The 16,653-nt window shown below is 41.8% G+C and overlaps 1 protein-coding gene across 2 annotated transcripts; it reads left to right on the top strand.

Moving 5' to 3' along the window:
- The first annotated feature begins 1,655 nt into the window (after window positions 1–1,655).
- Window positions 1,656–9,655, top strand: znf281b (zinc finger protein 281b). 2 transcript variants are annotated; one of them, XM_086194448.1, is made up of 7 exons: window positions 1,656–1,836; window positions 4,475–4,996; window positions 5,238–5,351; window positions 5,538–5,661; window positions 6,721–6,813; window positions 6,985–7,103; window positions 7,382–9,655. In XM_086194448.1, exons 2-7 carry the CDS (start codon window positions 4,544–4,546, stop codon window positions 9,017–9,019), a joined length of 2,541 nt encoding a protein of 846 aa, XP_086050574.1. In that variant the 5' UTR covers window positions 1,656–1,836; window positions 4,475–4,543; the 3' UTR covers window positions 9,020–9,655. The 2 variants fall into 2 exon arrangements, with proteins under 2 accessions (XP_086050574.1, XP_086050575.1); XM_086194449.1 differs by having other exon boundaries at window positions 1,657–1,836; window positions 6,730–6,813.
- The last annotated feature ends 6,998 nt before the right edge of the window (window positions 9,656–16,653 follow it).

Raw genomic sequence — 16,653 nt, 5'->3', positions numbered from 1 at the left:
GACGGAGACACTTCCAAGCGCTCAGGAAGCCTGTGGAGGTGGTAGACGTCACAAGAACTGAGGCAAACAGAGAGATGCCAGCCAGGCACCAACAGAGGATCACCTTCCTCAGGCAGGGAGAACCTTCAGCCACTACCAACAGCACACCAGCACCAAAGCTTCTGGCACCAGGGTTGAAGTGGAAGATGGAGGTGGACCTGGGTGGACAGCTCCACTTCCCAGAAGAAATCTGCAGCACCACCCTTCAGCCGGATTTGGTTCTGTACGCTTCAACTGGAACATCTGTGTTCCTTCTGGAGCTCACGGTGCCCTGGGAGGACGGATCGGAGGCTGCCCACTAGAGGAAGAGGGCAAAGTAGGCAGGCCTGGTGGCAGAGCACAGGGAAGGAGGGTGGAGGGTCAAGCTTTCCCTGATGGAAGTGGGAGCCAGAGGACAACACAGCAGCGCAAGGGCCCTGGGGAGGTGGAGGAGCTGGGTCATGCAGGAAGAACCTGAGTGTAAAACCAATGGGAACAATACAAGCAGTAAAAGTCAGACTGCAAGATCATCTCTTAATAACAGAGTTTATGGAGTTTATGGAGTTCAAAAGCAACAATTCAACACAGTCAATTATTCTACATTTTTATGCGGGAATACCTGCTGAGTATAAAACAAAGTAATGTTTTAACTATTCATCATTTTTTGCAGCATCCTCACCGAGAGAATAGTTGAAGAATCAAACTCATTGGTTGATATTTAACTTTATTGACATTAATATTCAATTAGAAGTTAAGTAAAAAAAAAAAATCACATTCTTCCAGACATATCAGGCTACGGGTCCACGGCAACACTATCACTGGGCTCATGTTGCCTGGGTGATTGGTTAAAAAAAAAAAATTAAGTTTATCTATAATTAAGTTAAATACAAGTTTTTTATCATTTTAAAAGAAGTGAGTTATCGAGGTTTTACACGTTTAAAATGTGAACAAATGGAAACCGAAAATATCTCAGTAAGGTGATGAAGAACCTGAGTACCGTGTGAACGTTTTCTTCAAGTTAAGTAGATTATTTTAACAAAAGTAGCAATTGCTGATAGAAAGTGTTGTGTTGTTGTTGTTGTTGTGGCGGTGGTAAATTTAAACATCTATTTTTGGCACACGTGCACAGTTCTTCTGAAAACAATTCCCTCATTTGGCGTTACGCTGATGGAGGTGGAAGGTGCTGGCTAATGTGACGAAGGTGTTCAAGCAGGGTGGAGGTTTGCTGATTGCAAAAGCCACAAAATGGCCTATGATTGATGTCATTTTCATACTCAAACCACGACTGACCTCTTTTGCCCTGCATAGATCTGACTTCTCTCTTCCTCTTCTCAGTTTATCAGGTTTTCTCTTACTGGTCACACATCTGTATCTGTGCAAACTTTCATTTGATGGATTATTATCCCTCTTTTGGCAAAAAAAACCCAACCCTTAAATAAATCGAGCAAATTTTATTTACAAAATACTGATAAATAGAGACAGCATTGTTGTCAAAACCTACCTGCAATACTTTCCACTGAGCAGACTGGTAAAATAGGTGTATTTTATTGCATTGTACTGAGGAAAGGCACGTGTTAAAGTATGAATGCAGTGTGTTTACATGACTACAGCTCGGTGACCAGCAGGGCTCCCTCACACCTCTGCAGCCTTCTCCTGTCTCCTCTCACGACCCGTCCGCTACACCCATAATTCCCCGCGCCAGGACAAGATGGAAGAAAGCAGCGACCGCCGGAGAACAATGTTTTGGCAATAAAACCCTAAAGCGGCGAGTACGGAGGAAATATAGGCACGTTTGAAACCAACTGCGGTCATGTGTAGGTGAGTGGTCAACAAATTTGAGTCATATTTTAGGCTTTTGTCTTTGCTTTGTCGAGATATACGCGACGGAATTTTCAGTCTCGGCGCAAACCAAGGGGAGATGCACTGAACGCCAGCATCATTGTTTCTGTTGCATGGGCCGTAATGCGGGTTTTCAGTCGGAGCTGTGAGGGAGCTAGCTGCTAACTAGCTAGCTCGTGGCAGCTTGATTGTTATAAACACAGCTCCCTCAAATCTCACATATCCGTCCAACGCTCATATTAAACCTGAATTTAATCTGCCACCGAAATCGTCGAACTGTGTTTTCATAGCTAAATGCGCCAGTAAGCACTATCCGCTTGTAATCACAGCTAAAGTTAGCTATCAATAAATAGAGCGCCAGCGTTGCTCGCTCGGGCCAGACAGATTTGATTTCATGAGCGTCATCAAAGCTTGGGAATCGGAGAATGAGCAATTCGTGTCGCTGACCCGACTTAAAAGCCAATCTAATGTTCCTTATCACTCAATCGACTGCTAATATGGTTCTTCCATTTAATGATTCGCGATATGTGATGTTATGACGTGTTCCCCCACATTGTAACCGGTTACACAGGCGATAAATGTGTTAACAGCATCTAATCATGTTATCTGAGATTTAGCTAGCTCGATAGCAACGTTAAGTAACAGGCTCTGCAAAACGTTACTTATCAAAAAGGAGTTGGTTAAATTAGTACTTCTTATTTCAAACCAAATAAATAAAATGTAGTTTTAACTGGATGCCCGATTTAGGCGTCAAGAGCTTCTTGGTCGATGGTTTAATGGAGGACGTAACGATGCTTTGATTGTGTCTTATTGTGGCTGGCTAGCTAGCTAACTATGCTAAGTAGCTAGCTCACTATTATGTACCACAAAAGCCCATCCGGTTTCTGTTGAATTCAGTGTCGCGTAGCCAAATGGTCGGCTGGGCTAGACTAAACAATAAATCCTCCCTCCAGTTCTTTTTTTTTTCTTTCTTCTTCTTCTTTTTTTTCGATGCACTTCCCAGTTTGTTTCCCTCACTGGAATCACTAAAATTTCGACCTACATTTGACCTGATTATCGCTCTGCTTGGTAACTTTATCGAACTGGCTAATTTGCCTGGATTGAAACCAGTGCTTTCATGATGGATTCACTGCTTAAGAAGACAAACGGTGTGGTCCTGCTTTCGTCAGAATGCGAAAACAATAGGGATATTCGGTTAAAAAGCTATTGTCATATTTCATGTTGGCCGCTGTCCAGGTCACATATGGCGTTCATGTAGAAAAGAGGTATGGATTTCCTCTTTTTTTTTAATTACACACACACACACATACACACACACACACTATATCTATCTATATCTATGTCTATATATATATATATATATATATATATATTTGATATTTGCAATGAAAAGTGAATGGTTTAAATCCAAACTTTTAGGTAAATCTGTATAGTTAAGAAGAAAAAACACCACCGCGGTTTTATAGGCTGAGAATTTTTGTTCTCTCCTTTGAAAAATGAAACACGATGTAATGATTTTGCTGTGGAGGTGTTCATTATTCATTATGTTGTCTCACAAAGTTGCAGCCGATTGAGACACTTATTGTGACTTAGATGTTTCAGAAACAGGGTTTGAAATGAACTTTTAGTTAATTAGTACTGGTGGATTTTACCAGCCACTCTTTTTTTTTTCTCATAACACACAGTCAATAACTATACGATGTGAAAATCATGTAGGATTTGGTTGAGTCAGTAATTACACTTAGAGAAAGTGAATTTCCCTGTTGTGGATTCGGTGAAGTTTTATCTTCTGCTGACTCTAGCTCTCACATTCTTAAAAAAGTACACAAACTTGTGGCGTGGTTAACAATTCAGAACATGAAAAAAACTGTAATAAACCAACAAATATGTAAGGCTACATGTCTTTTTTTAATTATTTAGAGCCAGTTGCAGTCTATTCCATGCAGAGCTGTCTATTGCCTCTAGATTTAGCAGTAATATGTAAACAGTGTAATGAGCTCGGTATTCAACCCCACATAAAGACATCCTATCGTTTAGACTCTTCAATCAGGTAAAATCTTATTTCATTGTCGACCTGTGAATTGTTTTAGTCATCATCACACTCTCTTTCATTAACATCAGCGTCGTGCCGGCTGTAATGTGATGGCAGTTTTCATGCGTGTTGGTGAGGAGCTAACAGTGCACATGATACGACCCAGCAGAGGTGAAAGACCCATGATATGAACAGAAAGAAGGAGGGAAAGAGGGGCTGCTGCTTGCTGTGACTCCTCTTTTTAATCAACGGTCCCTTGCTAGCATTCTATATACACGGTTCTTTCAGTGTAAATTAAATGCATTTACAGTTTCCAGTCACTGTTCACGTTACCTCCGTTTGGTAATGCCTTATAAATCCAATTAAGTAGTTAATAGGTCACTGACTGGAAATCTGCAGAGCATTGTCCTGCATACAGCACTCGCAATGAAGGCCCTGTAGCTGAAAAAAATTTACATAACCTGTAAAACTCAAAAGGGATGAGATGTCATGAAGAGACTGTGGCAATCATGTTAGATTGTAGCTTGTTTCTTCCCGTGTTTAGCATTTATACTTAAATGTCTCTCTTTCTCTGTTCTCTTTCAGGGTATTCTCCTCCTGCTGTCCTCTTTAGATCTATTGCCCTGCTTCTCCCCTGCACCCAGCAAAATCACCATGAGTATTATTCAAGACAAATTAGGCAATGAGTTTTTGCGCAACGGTGGCATGGATCCCAATTTTGCACCTGGTATGCTTATGTTCAGCCACCTGCCCCCAGTCACCAGCTTCACACGACTGGCCTCCCAGTCGGTTATGGGTGAGCTTCCCCAGGAGATGATCCTGAAGAAGGAACGTGACTCACCTCCAGACCTCCAGGGCTCCACTGCTGCAAACACAGGAGGCTTCCTCCACAGTATGGGCATTAAGCAGGAGCAGCTAAGTGAGCTGGATTATCGTATGCCTCTCTATGGCGGAGGTGGAGGAGTAGGGGTCAACTGTGTTGGAGGGGGCGCGGGGAAAAGTGGTACTGACATGCAGGACATGTCTTTTGGTAACCACCACCAAAATCACCAAAACATGCTCCTGCATGATCTCAGCCACAGCAACGTTCGCCCCCTTGGAGAACCGGTGAGTTGGGGTTGTGATTCTTAATATTTTTTTTATAGTGATACATTGTTCCTATATAGTTCAACGTGATATATTTGCTGGTTTTGAATTTTTTTTGTGTGTGTGCGTGCATATTTGGTCTCCATATTACGTAGACAAGAGTAATACTTGTTTCAACAGGTCCTTGTTGACTTCTGCGATAGAGGTTGCCTGACTGCCACCTATACACTCTGGAATATTTACTGTTTTTGTTTTTTCTCAGATGTCTGGAAGATTGGGTAAAGAGCCAAAAGAGTCCTCAGGTAGAAGAGGGAGGAGGAGCAATGGGGATGGACAAGGAGGCAAAGCCAGAAGGAAACGCAATGATGCTTCAAAGGTTAGTCACTGTTGTCAACATCGCAACATGAGGAAATGATCTTTTACATGTAACGAATATGTCTGGCTGAAGAATATCGGCACGTGGAAGCATGACTTCACGCCGTCAGTGCATGGATTCTTTGAATGAGTCTTGTGGGTATGTTGGCAGAATTTCTGCATTGTACTCATTGTTTTGTCTTTCTAGGCCATGATGTTGGATGCAGATGGAGCCTGCCTGTCCCCCAACTCAAAACCACATATCTGTGAGCACTGCAATGCCGCCTTCCGCAGCTCCTACCATTTGCGCAGACATGTGCTCATACACACAGGTGAGAGACTTTCACTGCTTCTTAGTGAGTCACTCTTTCCTCGGGCATGGTTTTATTTTCAAACGTCTTGTGTTTTACAGCTTGCTGTTGGATTTGTCCATTAAAAGAAGGGGGGGGGGGGGCCAAGCTCAGTTATCTATTTGCTTTTGTGTGGTGAGAGGTTTCACACAAAAAAATCTGAAACATGATTTACAGCCGGCCAAACGCAATTTCGCCATCACCACACATGCTAAAAGCCAGACGATCGCTAATACCAGGGATGAGTCAGTGATTACTCATTTTTCCTGGATGTCTTAGTCATTCTCTTTGCTGAGATTGAGGCCCTCTGAATGTAGACCCAAAATAGCTTTAGGGACACACTGATCGTGGATTCTGGAACAATATCCATACAAATGCTTTAAAAAAAAAATCATTTATGGCTGATACATGTGGTTTTGTTGTATTTGTTGTTTTTTTGCCGATACTTATTGACATTCTTATGCTTGTGTTGTGGTCAATCTCTATTCCCCCTTATGTGTCAGCGGGAAAAAATAATCATAATGAAAAAATGACACTTATAAAGTTTGAACGTGTAACATAACTGTTCACATAAAGACATTAGCCACTGTCACCTGTGAATGCCATGTTATTGGCAGATGATAGTCAAGAAGATAAGTATTGTCTGGTGTGAGGTAACAAATTGATGCATCCCACTGGTGTTGCTCATTTCCTTGAAACATCTGAGCTTGATTTGATCAAAGGACTGTGCAGTCTTGTTTTTGATCCCTGTAGTTACGATTTATCCACTATACCACTAAAAACTGTATGTATTACAAACAGTCATATGCGAGATATTTTATAATGAAGCCCCCTTTCTCAAAATACAATTTAGTACACAATATTTAGAAAGCTTTTGGTAATAAATAATGAGTGCGAGTTCCGTTTTTATTACTTGGCTTTGTATTTATGCAGCAAGAGCCATTGACTGTCACACTTGAGTTTTTGTTTCGACTGTATCGGCAGTACTATTGCATGAGACTGAGCGTTGATTAATGTGTTGGGCGGACGGTTGTACTCTTGATCGCACAGGTGAGAGGCCTTTCCGGTGCAGTCAGTGTAACATGAGCTTCATTCAGAAGTACCTGCTCCAGCGACATGAGAAGATCCACAGCGGTGAGTTCATGGGCTTACAATCCATCAACTAACATGACAATGGAGAAGGGGGAGAAATTTATGTATCATTTGCAATCTATGTTTTACTGTTAAAATTTGTAAGGTATTAATTGTCACTTTGTGTTTTTGTTTAGCTCTTGTCAGTATAATGCTAAACACTGTCTTTTGCAGGGGAGAAGCCCTTTAGCTGTGACCAGTGTAATATGCGGTTTATCCAGAAGTACCATATGGAGCGACACAAAAGGACACACAGCGGCGAGAAGCCGTATCGCTGTGATACATGCCAACAAGTAGGAAAAATGAGCTTCGATAAAATCATGTTTATAATTCAGTCATCATGATGAATACAATCATTATTTAGTATTAATTAAAAGTGCTCATCTGCACTCATGATTTTAAATCCATTATAAATTTCAGTTCCTGTCACATGGTGTCAGCGAATGTTTAATTTTGGGGAGTTAGTTAATAATGTAGTCTTACTTCTCCCAGATGCAGTATTTTTCCTGGCTGTTAAGTCATCGAAGTTGGCCTAAGCTGGTGTTTCCCTCTTGTCTCCGTCCACTTGCAGTTTTTCTCAAGAACAGACCGGTTACTGAAGCACAAGCGGACTTGTGTAGAAGCCATAAAGAAGGGCCTGGACCCAAACATGCTGGAGCTCAGTGACACAGAGCTAGGCCAGGGCAGCTATTCACTCACTCAGGGAAACTCTACCACCTCCGGACGCAAGAGGGTCAAGTCCAAAAATGGTGAGGCCGGTGAGCGCAAGAGGAAGAAGAATGCCTCTTCATCAGTGGCGGGTGTGGCAGCGGACTCATCCTCTGGGGGGATGGCCCGTGAATTGGGCCTGCAGGACTTCAACATGGAGCACCCCTCAGGCTCTGGCCCTACCATGCAGGGACGCACTCCAAAATTGGTCTTTAAAAAAGGGGGTCGCAAGGGTCTGGACAAGGGCCTCGTCTCTCTTGAAGACACTGCTGATGGACAAAAACTGTTAGGCCAGAAACCTGGCTCCATGGATCACGTGGAAGCTTCTGGGCTTGATAACATGGGTCTACTCCAGGGAGCTGGGGGCAACAAACAGGGCCCCCCCACCACCAGCAACTACGATGATGCAATGCAGTTTGTGAAAAAGCGCCGCTACCTCCATGCAGTTAACAATGACTATGGAGCCGGCTCGCTTCACATGGCATCCCAGGGAAGTAGTGTAATCCAGGGCTCCTTGGGACCCGAGCCCACGTTGGCCATGCTGGACACCTCGCCTTTGGAACTCAAGCACGACAAGTCGGGCATTCCAGATGAGGTACTGCAAAGCCTGCTGGATCATTATAGCCATAAGCCAGAGGGGACACACCACCATGATGTGACTTTCGACCTGTCAGACCACCCTCATCATGTGGATCTCCAGCCAGCAGCCCCAGTTACTCCTGAGTTAGAGGATGATTCACCAAACGGTGGTGATAAAACAGCAGTAATGAGTGAGTACTCTAAGTTCCTGCTGCAGGCCCTGGAGCGCACCAGTCATAGTGGACCCTTCCCCAGCCTTGGTCCAACGGGTCCTTTCCCACTCCTGTCCAGCAGCTCAAGTCCCACAGGGCCCCTCTTTTCTGACAAACATGTGTATAGCACATCTCCACTGGATTGTGGCTACCCACCTACTGTGTCATCCCCGTTGCCCATTGCAGCCCCTTCATCAACTTCCTCGTCGTCGTCCTCCAAGTCCCACTATGGCATGCTTGTCGGCTCCCCCTCCCAGACAGGCTACCACCTCAGCTTGGAATCTACTAGCCACCAGCAGCTAACTCCCTCTCAGGAGCTGACCGAGCAGTTAGAGAAGCAGCACTCCCCTGGAGCCTTCAACCTACCTCCCCAGGATCTGACTGCCCCGGCAGAAGGCTCCAAGGGGCAACAGCCCAAGGCTGGAGGGAGCTCTGCACCCACTAACGGTTCCAGCTACCCAGACCTGTCCCCACTGAATCCCCCTAAAGAACCCACGTACCAGATCGAGAACTTCGCCCAGGCCTTTGGCTCCCAATTCAAGTCAGGACGCCGGACCCCTCTGAGCTATGGCAGTGATCCTGGGGCAGAGGTCGACCACAGAATACGGACTCCGGTGTCAGAATTCTCAGGGTATACCAGTTTGTTAGCTGACGTCAGTGAGCCAGTGAGTACAGGATCAAAAACCCCGACAAGCCAAAGTTTCAGATAAAGGTCAAATGAGGTGAACCCAGTTGGGGTCTGTTCTGTTACAGTCTACACAGTCCCTGTACCCATCCGAATTTGTTCTTGTAGCAAAGTTTTCTTTTTTTAAACACTGCCATTAAATGTTAATGCAAACATGACCAGGGAGGGTCTTCCATGGCCTCAAATGCAATTTTTAAAAATATCTCATTTTTATTATGCATTTAGTCGCTTAATTTTTTTGTTCAAATGTAGTGATTTTGATATGAGCATAAACCGTAGATTTAAATGTAATTTAAAACATTTAGAGGGTAGCGATAAAGTTGATTTTTTTCTTTCTTCTTCTTCTTTCTCTGAACCCTTGTGTTTTACCAATCATCATACCATTGTAAAGTGATAATGAATAATGTTGATAATTTCAATAATAACATTTGTTGCAGGGAAAGGCCCAGAATTCAAATGGCAAAAAAGTATATATTGTCTGTTACAAGAAACGTATTAACTCAGGAAATAGGCAAAATTGTGTAATAAGACTTTGTATTATGAGATGCAATTAGCACAGTTTTTACAGGTGTACTTTGAGACGACAAAGCTTTGATTTTATTTTTTTTTCCATTTGTTTGTTTTTACTTGTCAGAACAACAAATTACAACACGTGATCATGTTTGGTTTCTACTGCGTGTAGTTTTTGTCACGATTACGGTACTGTTGTGTCAATGTGAAGAGGAAATCCACACTTGTTTTTAACGTTGCATTTTCTACACGAGGTAGCATGACTTGTAGTGGAGTTGGAACCGACGGTGCGCACGCAGCATTGTCGGAAGCTGGAGAGGATGCTCTGAACATGCCTGACCCGAGTCGATGAAGCCTCTCGAACCATTCGCTCCTGTTGGCGCCCACCAGCGGCCAGTAGAAAAGCCACAACGCAGACAAAAGTCTACCCAAAAATAACTGTTAAAGGCCATTACGGCTCTCTGACTCTGAATGCAATGGACACCAGTTGTCAATATGCTGTTGTCGACGGGATCTCGTATTTTATTTTTAACAAGTCACCACTTCTACTCCACTCCTTGCTGTTTCTTTCTTCTTCTTCTTCTTTTTTTTTTGTCAATGAAATCAAACAAGCACTTTTTTTAAACATATCATCATTGGAAACAACAACAACCCATTCAATTGCATATGTGATAAGTGGTTATTATGCTAATGTCTATTATTTTTAAGAGGAGAAAACTGTGAACAAGGGTTTGGGGTGGGGAGGGTGGGGAGGGAGGGAGGGGGAGGGCTGGATTCTGGTTTAATGGGTTGACTAGGCATGACCGTGGGCATTTAAATGTATTTTGTTGCTTTTTCTCAAGGGTGGGGGGTGGGGTGGGGGGACTGGGTGGGCGGGTGTACTTTGCGGTTTGTCGGGTGATGTTGTAAAAAGATGATTTGCCATAATTTTGTTATACAATATTTTGAGAGTAGCTCTTTGTATTTAAATGTTTGGAGAGATGGGCTGACATGCTGGAACCCTTATATCTGTAAACCTGCGTGTGTGTTGAATTACACACTCGTTTTGTTTTTGTTTTTTTTAATTTATTCTCCGTTAGCCCACAACACAACTCCTTAGCAGATATTTTTTAGCAAGTAATCACTAGACCTTCAGTTATACAGAAAAAAAAAGTTAATATATACAAACTTTCCCTCCTGAAAATGCAGCCCTGCACTCACAAGAATAAACAATGGCCTTCTTTGTCTTCCGTGGTTCAAGCCATTCTATCCCGGCAGCCAGGGTTGATATTTAATTTAGTTGATTTCCTGTGAGCCGTAACCCCCACCCCCCCCACCCCCCTGTGAGCTCCACAGCCAAGAGACTTTGAAGCTGCTCAGATCACAGGGAACAAAGACTGACTGACCAGCCCCTTCACTCCAAACACACACTATGCTTTTAAAGGAGAAGAAATGAGTGGGTGAGAGATGGAGAGAAAAAAATTAAGACAATACGATTGACCTAAATATACCTCATATCACAAAAGCGTAAGAAAGCAGGGACACGCGTTTCATGTATGTAGTGGAAATATTTGTAGTATAGGTTCGACATATTGTATAATCATTTAACACTGCCTGTGTTTACAATTATAGAGCAAGTGACTCATCAAAATGCAAATGTATTATTTCTTTCTTTTTTTTTCTGTAAAAAAAAAAAAAAAAATCCAAGCCAAGCAGTGTTGCGTTCTAGATGCCTCATAGAACATTCATTTTTCTCATGTTATATCCCTTATTTTTGTTACATGCCATAATGTGTTTTGATATGATCTCTAGAAGGATATTGTTTACAAAAATGTACAAAAACACTAAAAATGTGTGTCCTCTAATTTGTTTTTGTTTTTTTTTCTTTTCATTTTGTTTTTGAGTTTCTCCAGTATGCATGATGAAGACTTTTTTTTTTTTTTTTGTATGGCTTTTTTCTCTGACTGTCACCTCAATACCAAATTTTGTAGCAGAAGCCTCCCCGCTCCTTTGTCTTATTTGTTCTAGAGTCCCTCGTGATATGATTTCCCAGGCTGTGTACCTGTTATTGAGATGACGAACGGATTAGAGAAGCCAATAAAAACTTTTTGTTACAAAAAAAAAAACCAAGGTATCGGGTGATTCTTGTCACAAGATAAACCATCAACTTGTTGGACTTTCTTCAGTGTTCTATATAAGCTTGTGCTAAACCAATTATTAACTGAAATCAACCTTTATCATGGTTTTATGTTGGGGGGGGGGGGTGGTGGTGGGCCGCAAACCTGTTCTGGTTAATTACCCAATAAAGATAAGCAGCTCCACATCAGAACACGCTGGCGTTGACAGCCCCGGTAAAACCTGACAGGAGACACCGTCTGACACAAGTTTTAGCTTCACATATTCCTCTCCAGGACACAAAAATAAATGTCAGAACTAAAAATGTTCAAATTTACAACTAAAAAAATGAGGATTTTTCCATGCATTGGAGGGCTTGTATTTCTGCAGAGAGATGGAGAGACAACTTCATCCAGGGATGCACCTTGATCAGAAATTGAGGAAATCCAGTTTACAACTCGCCTCTCCTTCCATCCGCTTTACGGACATGAGCCTGCTTTAATCCACAAGTATTTCTTTTTTACACGACTGATCTATCTATACTGTTGACTATTACTCCTCTTTTAATTTCAACGTTAGAATAGTTGCCAAACCACACACGTCTTATTTATTCGCTCAGAATATGTAAATTGTCATTTTCCCGTCTGTGTTTGCAGCATTTATAATGTCATGAACTCCAACCATAACCCTGGTAAGGAAATGTGCAGGAACGTAGAGTTTGCCCGTCATTTCTTCCCTGTTTCATAATACTTAAAACACCTGGGTTATTTTTTAAATAAAAAGGAAATTCAAATCACCTGCAACCGTAGAACGATACTTATTTTCACCAGTAGATGTCAGTAGTGGCTTTTTGCATACGGGGGAAAAAAATGCTCTCAGTTTGTGGAAAGGTCGCACGAGTTCTGCTGATGAAGTAATAATCATTTTATAGATGGTAAAAACTTGACTCAATCCTTCCAGCGGAATCATTCTCAGCTGTAAAGTTCTTTAAGCAAGAAGTTCATCCCGTCATAAAGCAGAGGACGTCAGAACAGCATCAGAAGAAGGAGATAGCAGGAGTTGTACTTACAGTATGCGCAGTACAGTAAAAGTATCTGGTACCTACAGGAACACTGTATTCAACACGTGTGTGTGTGTTCCATTAACACCGCCTATTTATTGATATATTTTTAGGAACATGTATGTTTACAAAAAACGGAATTATTTGTAGCAGTGGAGTCAGTAGACCTGCAGCAGGCGGGGCATGAGTGCCGGCCCCCAGCCCCAAACCTCCCACAGGGATAAAACGCTGATGTCAGAAAGCGCCTTAAAGACTCTTACGGTGATGCGGTCTGTCAGAAATGACACTTCAGTTGACCTGAGATTTATTGTTTCTTTTTCATTTTTCAAAACGCCGCGTTATCATTATTAGCACTGTTGTTGTTTTTTTTTAATCTTTTCTTAACTTAATGCACTTTGTTTGGATGCTAGGAAGAGTTGCTAATGGCTGGACAACTGCACTAAACTGAACTGAACTAAATTAAACTAAACCAATAACAATGATTATGTTGCGGGGATCAAGCGGAGACCTCTTGTACACCATGATGTGGGCAATGTTGAATATTTAAGTCTGAATTCTGACCTTAAAATTCGAAATTATGGGTGGGCAATAATCAGAAAACAAATTAGCCTTTTAACAACAATGCACTTTCGGGTGATTCAAAAATTGTGTCACGCCATGGTGCTACTTAAATTACATTTAGATTAAATCCAAATGTATAAACCAAAGTTTTGCTGGGTAGTAATTCCAACCACCCCCACCCTCCCCATTCCGTTTTGTGCTGCCTAATCTCTTCTGACAGCAACCTTGGCACCAGCTTACCTCACCTGCCATCTCTCTCCCTCCCTCCCTCGAATGTCGTGTTCCAGTTCTAAATGTGTCCCCCTCATGACACGCGTCTATTGCCAGGAGAACAAGGTGTTGGGTGGGGCGTAGGGTGGCCATAATCAGGCGACTTTGGACTCGCTGTTAGCCAAAGGACATGGAGGAATATTGCTCCGTCATCACACCTCTGTTGACATAGCAACAGATTCATAAAAACGATGGGCAACCGTGAAGACAGCAACAGAGCTCTCCACTGAGAAAAGAGATGGAGAATCCTGTTGTTGCCTTCATAGACTACATATATATTTCGCTCTCTCTCTCTGTCCATATATACATATACATATATATATAATAAATATATGTATATATGGTTGTGTGTGTGTACAGTGCATACATACATGCAGTAATAATATGGCACTTTTCAAGCAATCAAGTTTAAAACCTGATTTATTCACACCTGCAGCTTTTATGGCATCATAAATGTTATTACCGGTAGTTAGAATTATAACCTATTTCTAAAAAAAACAATTAAAAAAAAAAAAGCTTTCCTAAAAGATGAATGATGTAATCTTCTTTGTTCAGTGAATCAGAGGGATTTCTTCAAGATGTTGGGTTGCGTCAATAGTTCTGGGAAAAGCAAGGACTGTCACTGGGAACTTGGTCTTTTGGTTTTCCCAAGGCGTCATTTTCCCGACTGGGTAAATTCGGTAAATGAAGTTAACTAATGGATGGAACCCAAAGATGCTGATGTCTCGTTAGTCTTCTGGAACATAAATGAAATTGTCCTTTTCTGTTCAAAAACAAAAAAGATCAACCCTAAAGACCCAACAGCAACGCCAAACAATCCGAGATACACGACACTCGAGTCCCTTTTCTGAAAAAAGAAAATAAAGTTTGGGATTTTGTCTTGATGTATCAAAAAAAGCAAAATCTTAAACACGGTGAATTCTGTTGAATTGTTTCTTTTTTGGTTCAGTTTCAAACGAAAAGCTACATACATACACGATTGATACTTTTCAAAAATGTATTTAACACTGACATGGAATACGCCCTCATTTTCATCCATTTTGTTTTTTTTAACTCATCCATGTAATACATCACCTATTTTATTTTGAAATGACCTCACCCTCGGTTAGATGTACTTTTTTTTTTTTTTTTTTTATCTCTGAGCTATTTTGGTCATTTTTCCGCCAACACCCATGATGACGTTGGAGTGGCGTTGGAGTTTATTTGCGCAACGATCAAAGTCAACTTTTTATTGGTAGAGAATAAGTAACAGCTTATTCGATTTTATTTTAAACAACAAAAAAAAGAAACAAAAGAAAGCTGGAAAAGTAAAGCACATTGATACGTCAAATGTCAGCGTTTCTTCTTCATGTTTTTCCCAACCTGTTGTTTTTTTTGTTTTGTTATCATTTTTTATGATTCACGTGAAATCTGTGTCTTCTCATTTGACAAGTTTGAATCAAAGGTCAGGCTTTTCTTCATCCCGCCCCAATTTATTTGCCACCTGACAACAGTGCTGTGTGTGTGTGTGTGTGTGTGTGTGTGTGTGTGTGTGTGTGTGTGTGTGTGTGTGTGTGTCCTAATAACAATTCCATTAATAGCATTTGACTCCATAGACACAGGCGGATTCAAAGTTTTATCATAAGTTGTGCTAGGATTGTGTTTGTGGAAGAGGTTGTTTTAGGGTTAAATGACAACTGGTGTCATAAATTCATAAAATGGCTGGTCAGGAATGTAATCTTTGACCCTTCTGTTGATGACTGCTCCACTCAGTAATTCATTAAGTCTTGAGCTGAGATGTGCATAAAGAAAGTCCAGGTTTTAGTGTAGATGTGATTGAGATTGAGCACTTCATTACTTACTTTATACGATCCCATTTATGTACTGGTAGATTTCTACTTCTGTGTCAGCTGCCACAAAGGCAGGGTAGAGATAATGCTTTCTCCCCACTGGGCTTTTATTAACCAGCCTGCAAGAAACTGTCTCATAATAATGAAAATAACAATGACCAATCGCCGTCATTGACATTGACCTTCTGATAGTTTGTGACTTTTATTCCTTGTATGTTCTACTGCTTGCGCTGAAAACCATGAGTGTTACTGGAGGGCAAATTCAAGACAAACACAAAGGTGTTGGCATGCACAGAGACGTGATTCACCAATTGCTGAGGTGCAGAAAGGCATAAAGGAAAGACATCTGCAAAAATGTCTTAAAGTTTGAAGAAGGCACCTGCCATATTTTTAGGTAAAAATAAGAACGGGGCCGGCATGGCTCAGAGGTAGAGTGGCCGTCTAGCAATTGAAGGGTTGCTGGTTTCAAGTATCCTTGAGCAAGACACTCAGCTCCTAATTGCTCCTGATGTCCCTATGACTCTTATCATAAATGACTATTCTACAAATTATTATGAATTATGCAATATTCAACCTAATGATTCAAAAATGAGTATAATAACTTCCAGCACATTCTCCAGGGAGGGCAGCACAGTGGTGCAATGGTTCGCACTGTCGCCTCGCAGTAAGACGGTTCCGGGTTCAAGTCCGGCTCGGGCACGGTGTCTTTCTGTGTGGAGTCTGCATGTTCTCCCTGTTCCTGTGTGGGTTCTCTCTGGTACTCCAGCTTCCTCCCACCATCCAAAGACATCAAGAGGGGACGAGGCTGATTGATACTCTAAATTGACTGTAGGTGTGACTGTGACTGTGAATGGTTGTCTGTCTCTATGTGTTGGCCTGTGATGGACTGGTGACCTGTCCAGGGTGAACCCCGCCTCTCACCCGAAAGATGCAGGGATAGGCTCCACTAGAAAATGGATGGATGGATTCTCCATCCTGCTTGTCTCATTTTTTGAATATTACGTATCTTAAATATGCCTTAAATCTAAAGTTACAGTCACAGTATACGTTAGTGTATATGAGACCATTATAAAAGAACAAACAGACAGAAACAGATTAAAAACATGTAAGATGGAAGAAGATAAGTTCATAGGTGGAAGTGAAACATGCTAACTCCTCTTCTGGATGGAATATGTACTTTAGCACTCATATCTGCCCAGGGAGGAGTGGCTAATGATTAAAACTGCTAGCAGAGAACACCTGAGCTCTAATTGTCCAGGACTGTAGGGTAATAAAGTCTCCTCTACGAACTGCTCCCTGCCTTCTGTCTCGTGGTGAACCTTCTTTTTTTAACCA

The sequence above is a fragment of the Aulostomus chinensis genome, chromosome 23 (genome assembly GCF_037954235.1).
Source record: "Aulostomus chinensis isolate RoL2024-O1b breed Wild chromosome 23, RoL_Achi_v1.0, whole genome shotgun sequence".
NCBI lineage: Eukaryota > Metazoa > Chordata > Actinopteri > Syngnathiformes > Aulostomidae > Aulostomus > Aulostomus chinensis.
Note: the sequence above shows the minus strand (reverse complement) of the source record. Positions and strands in the feature narration are given on the sequence as shown.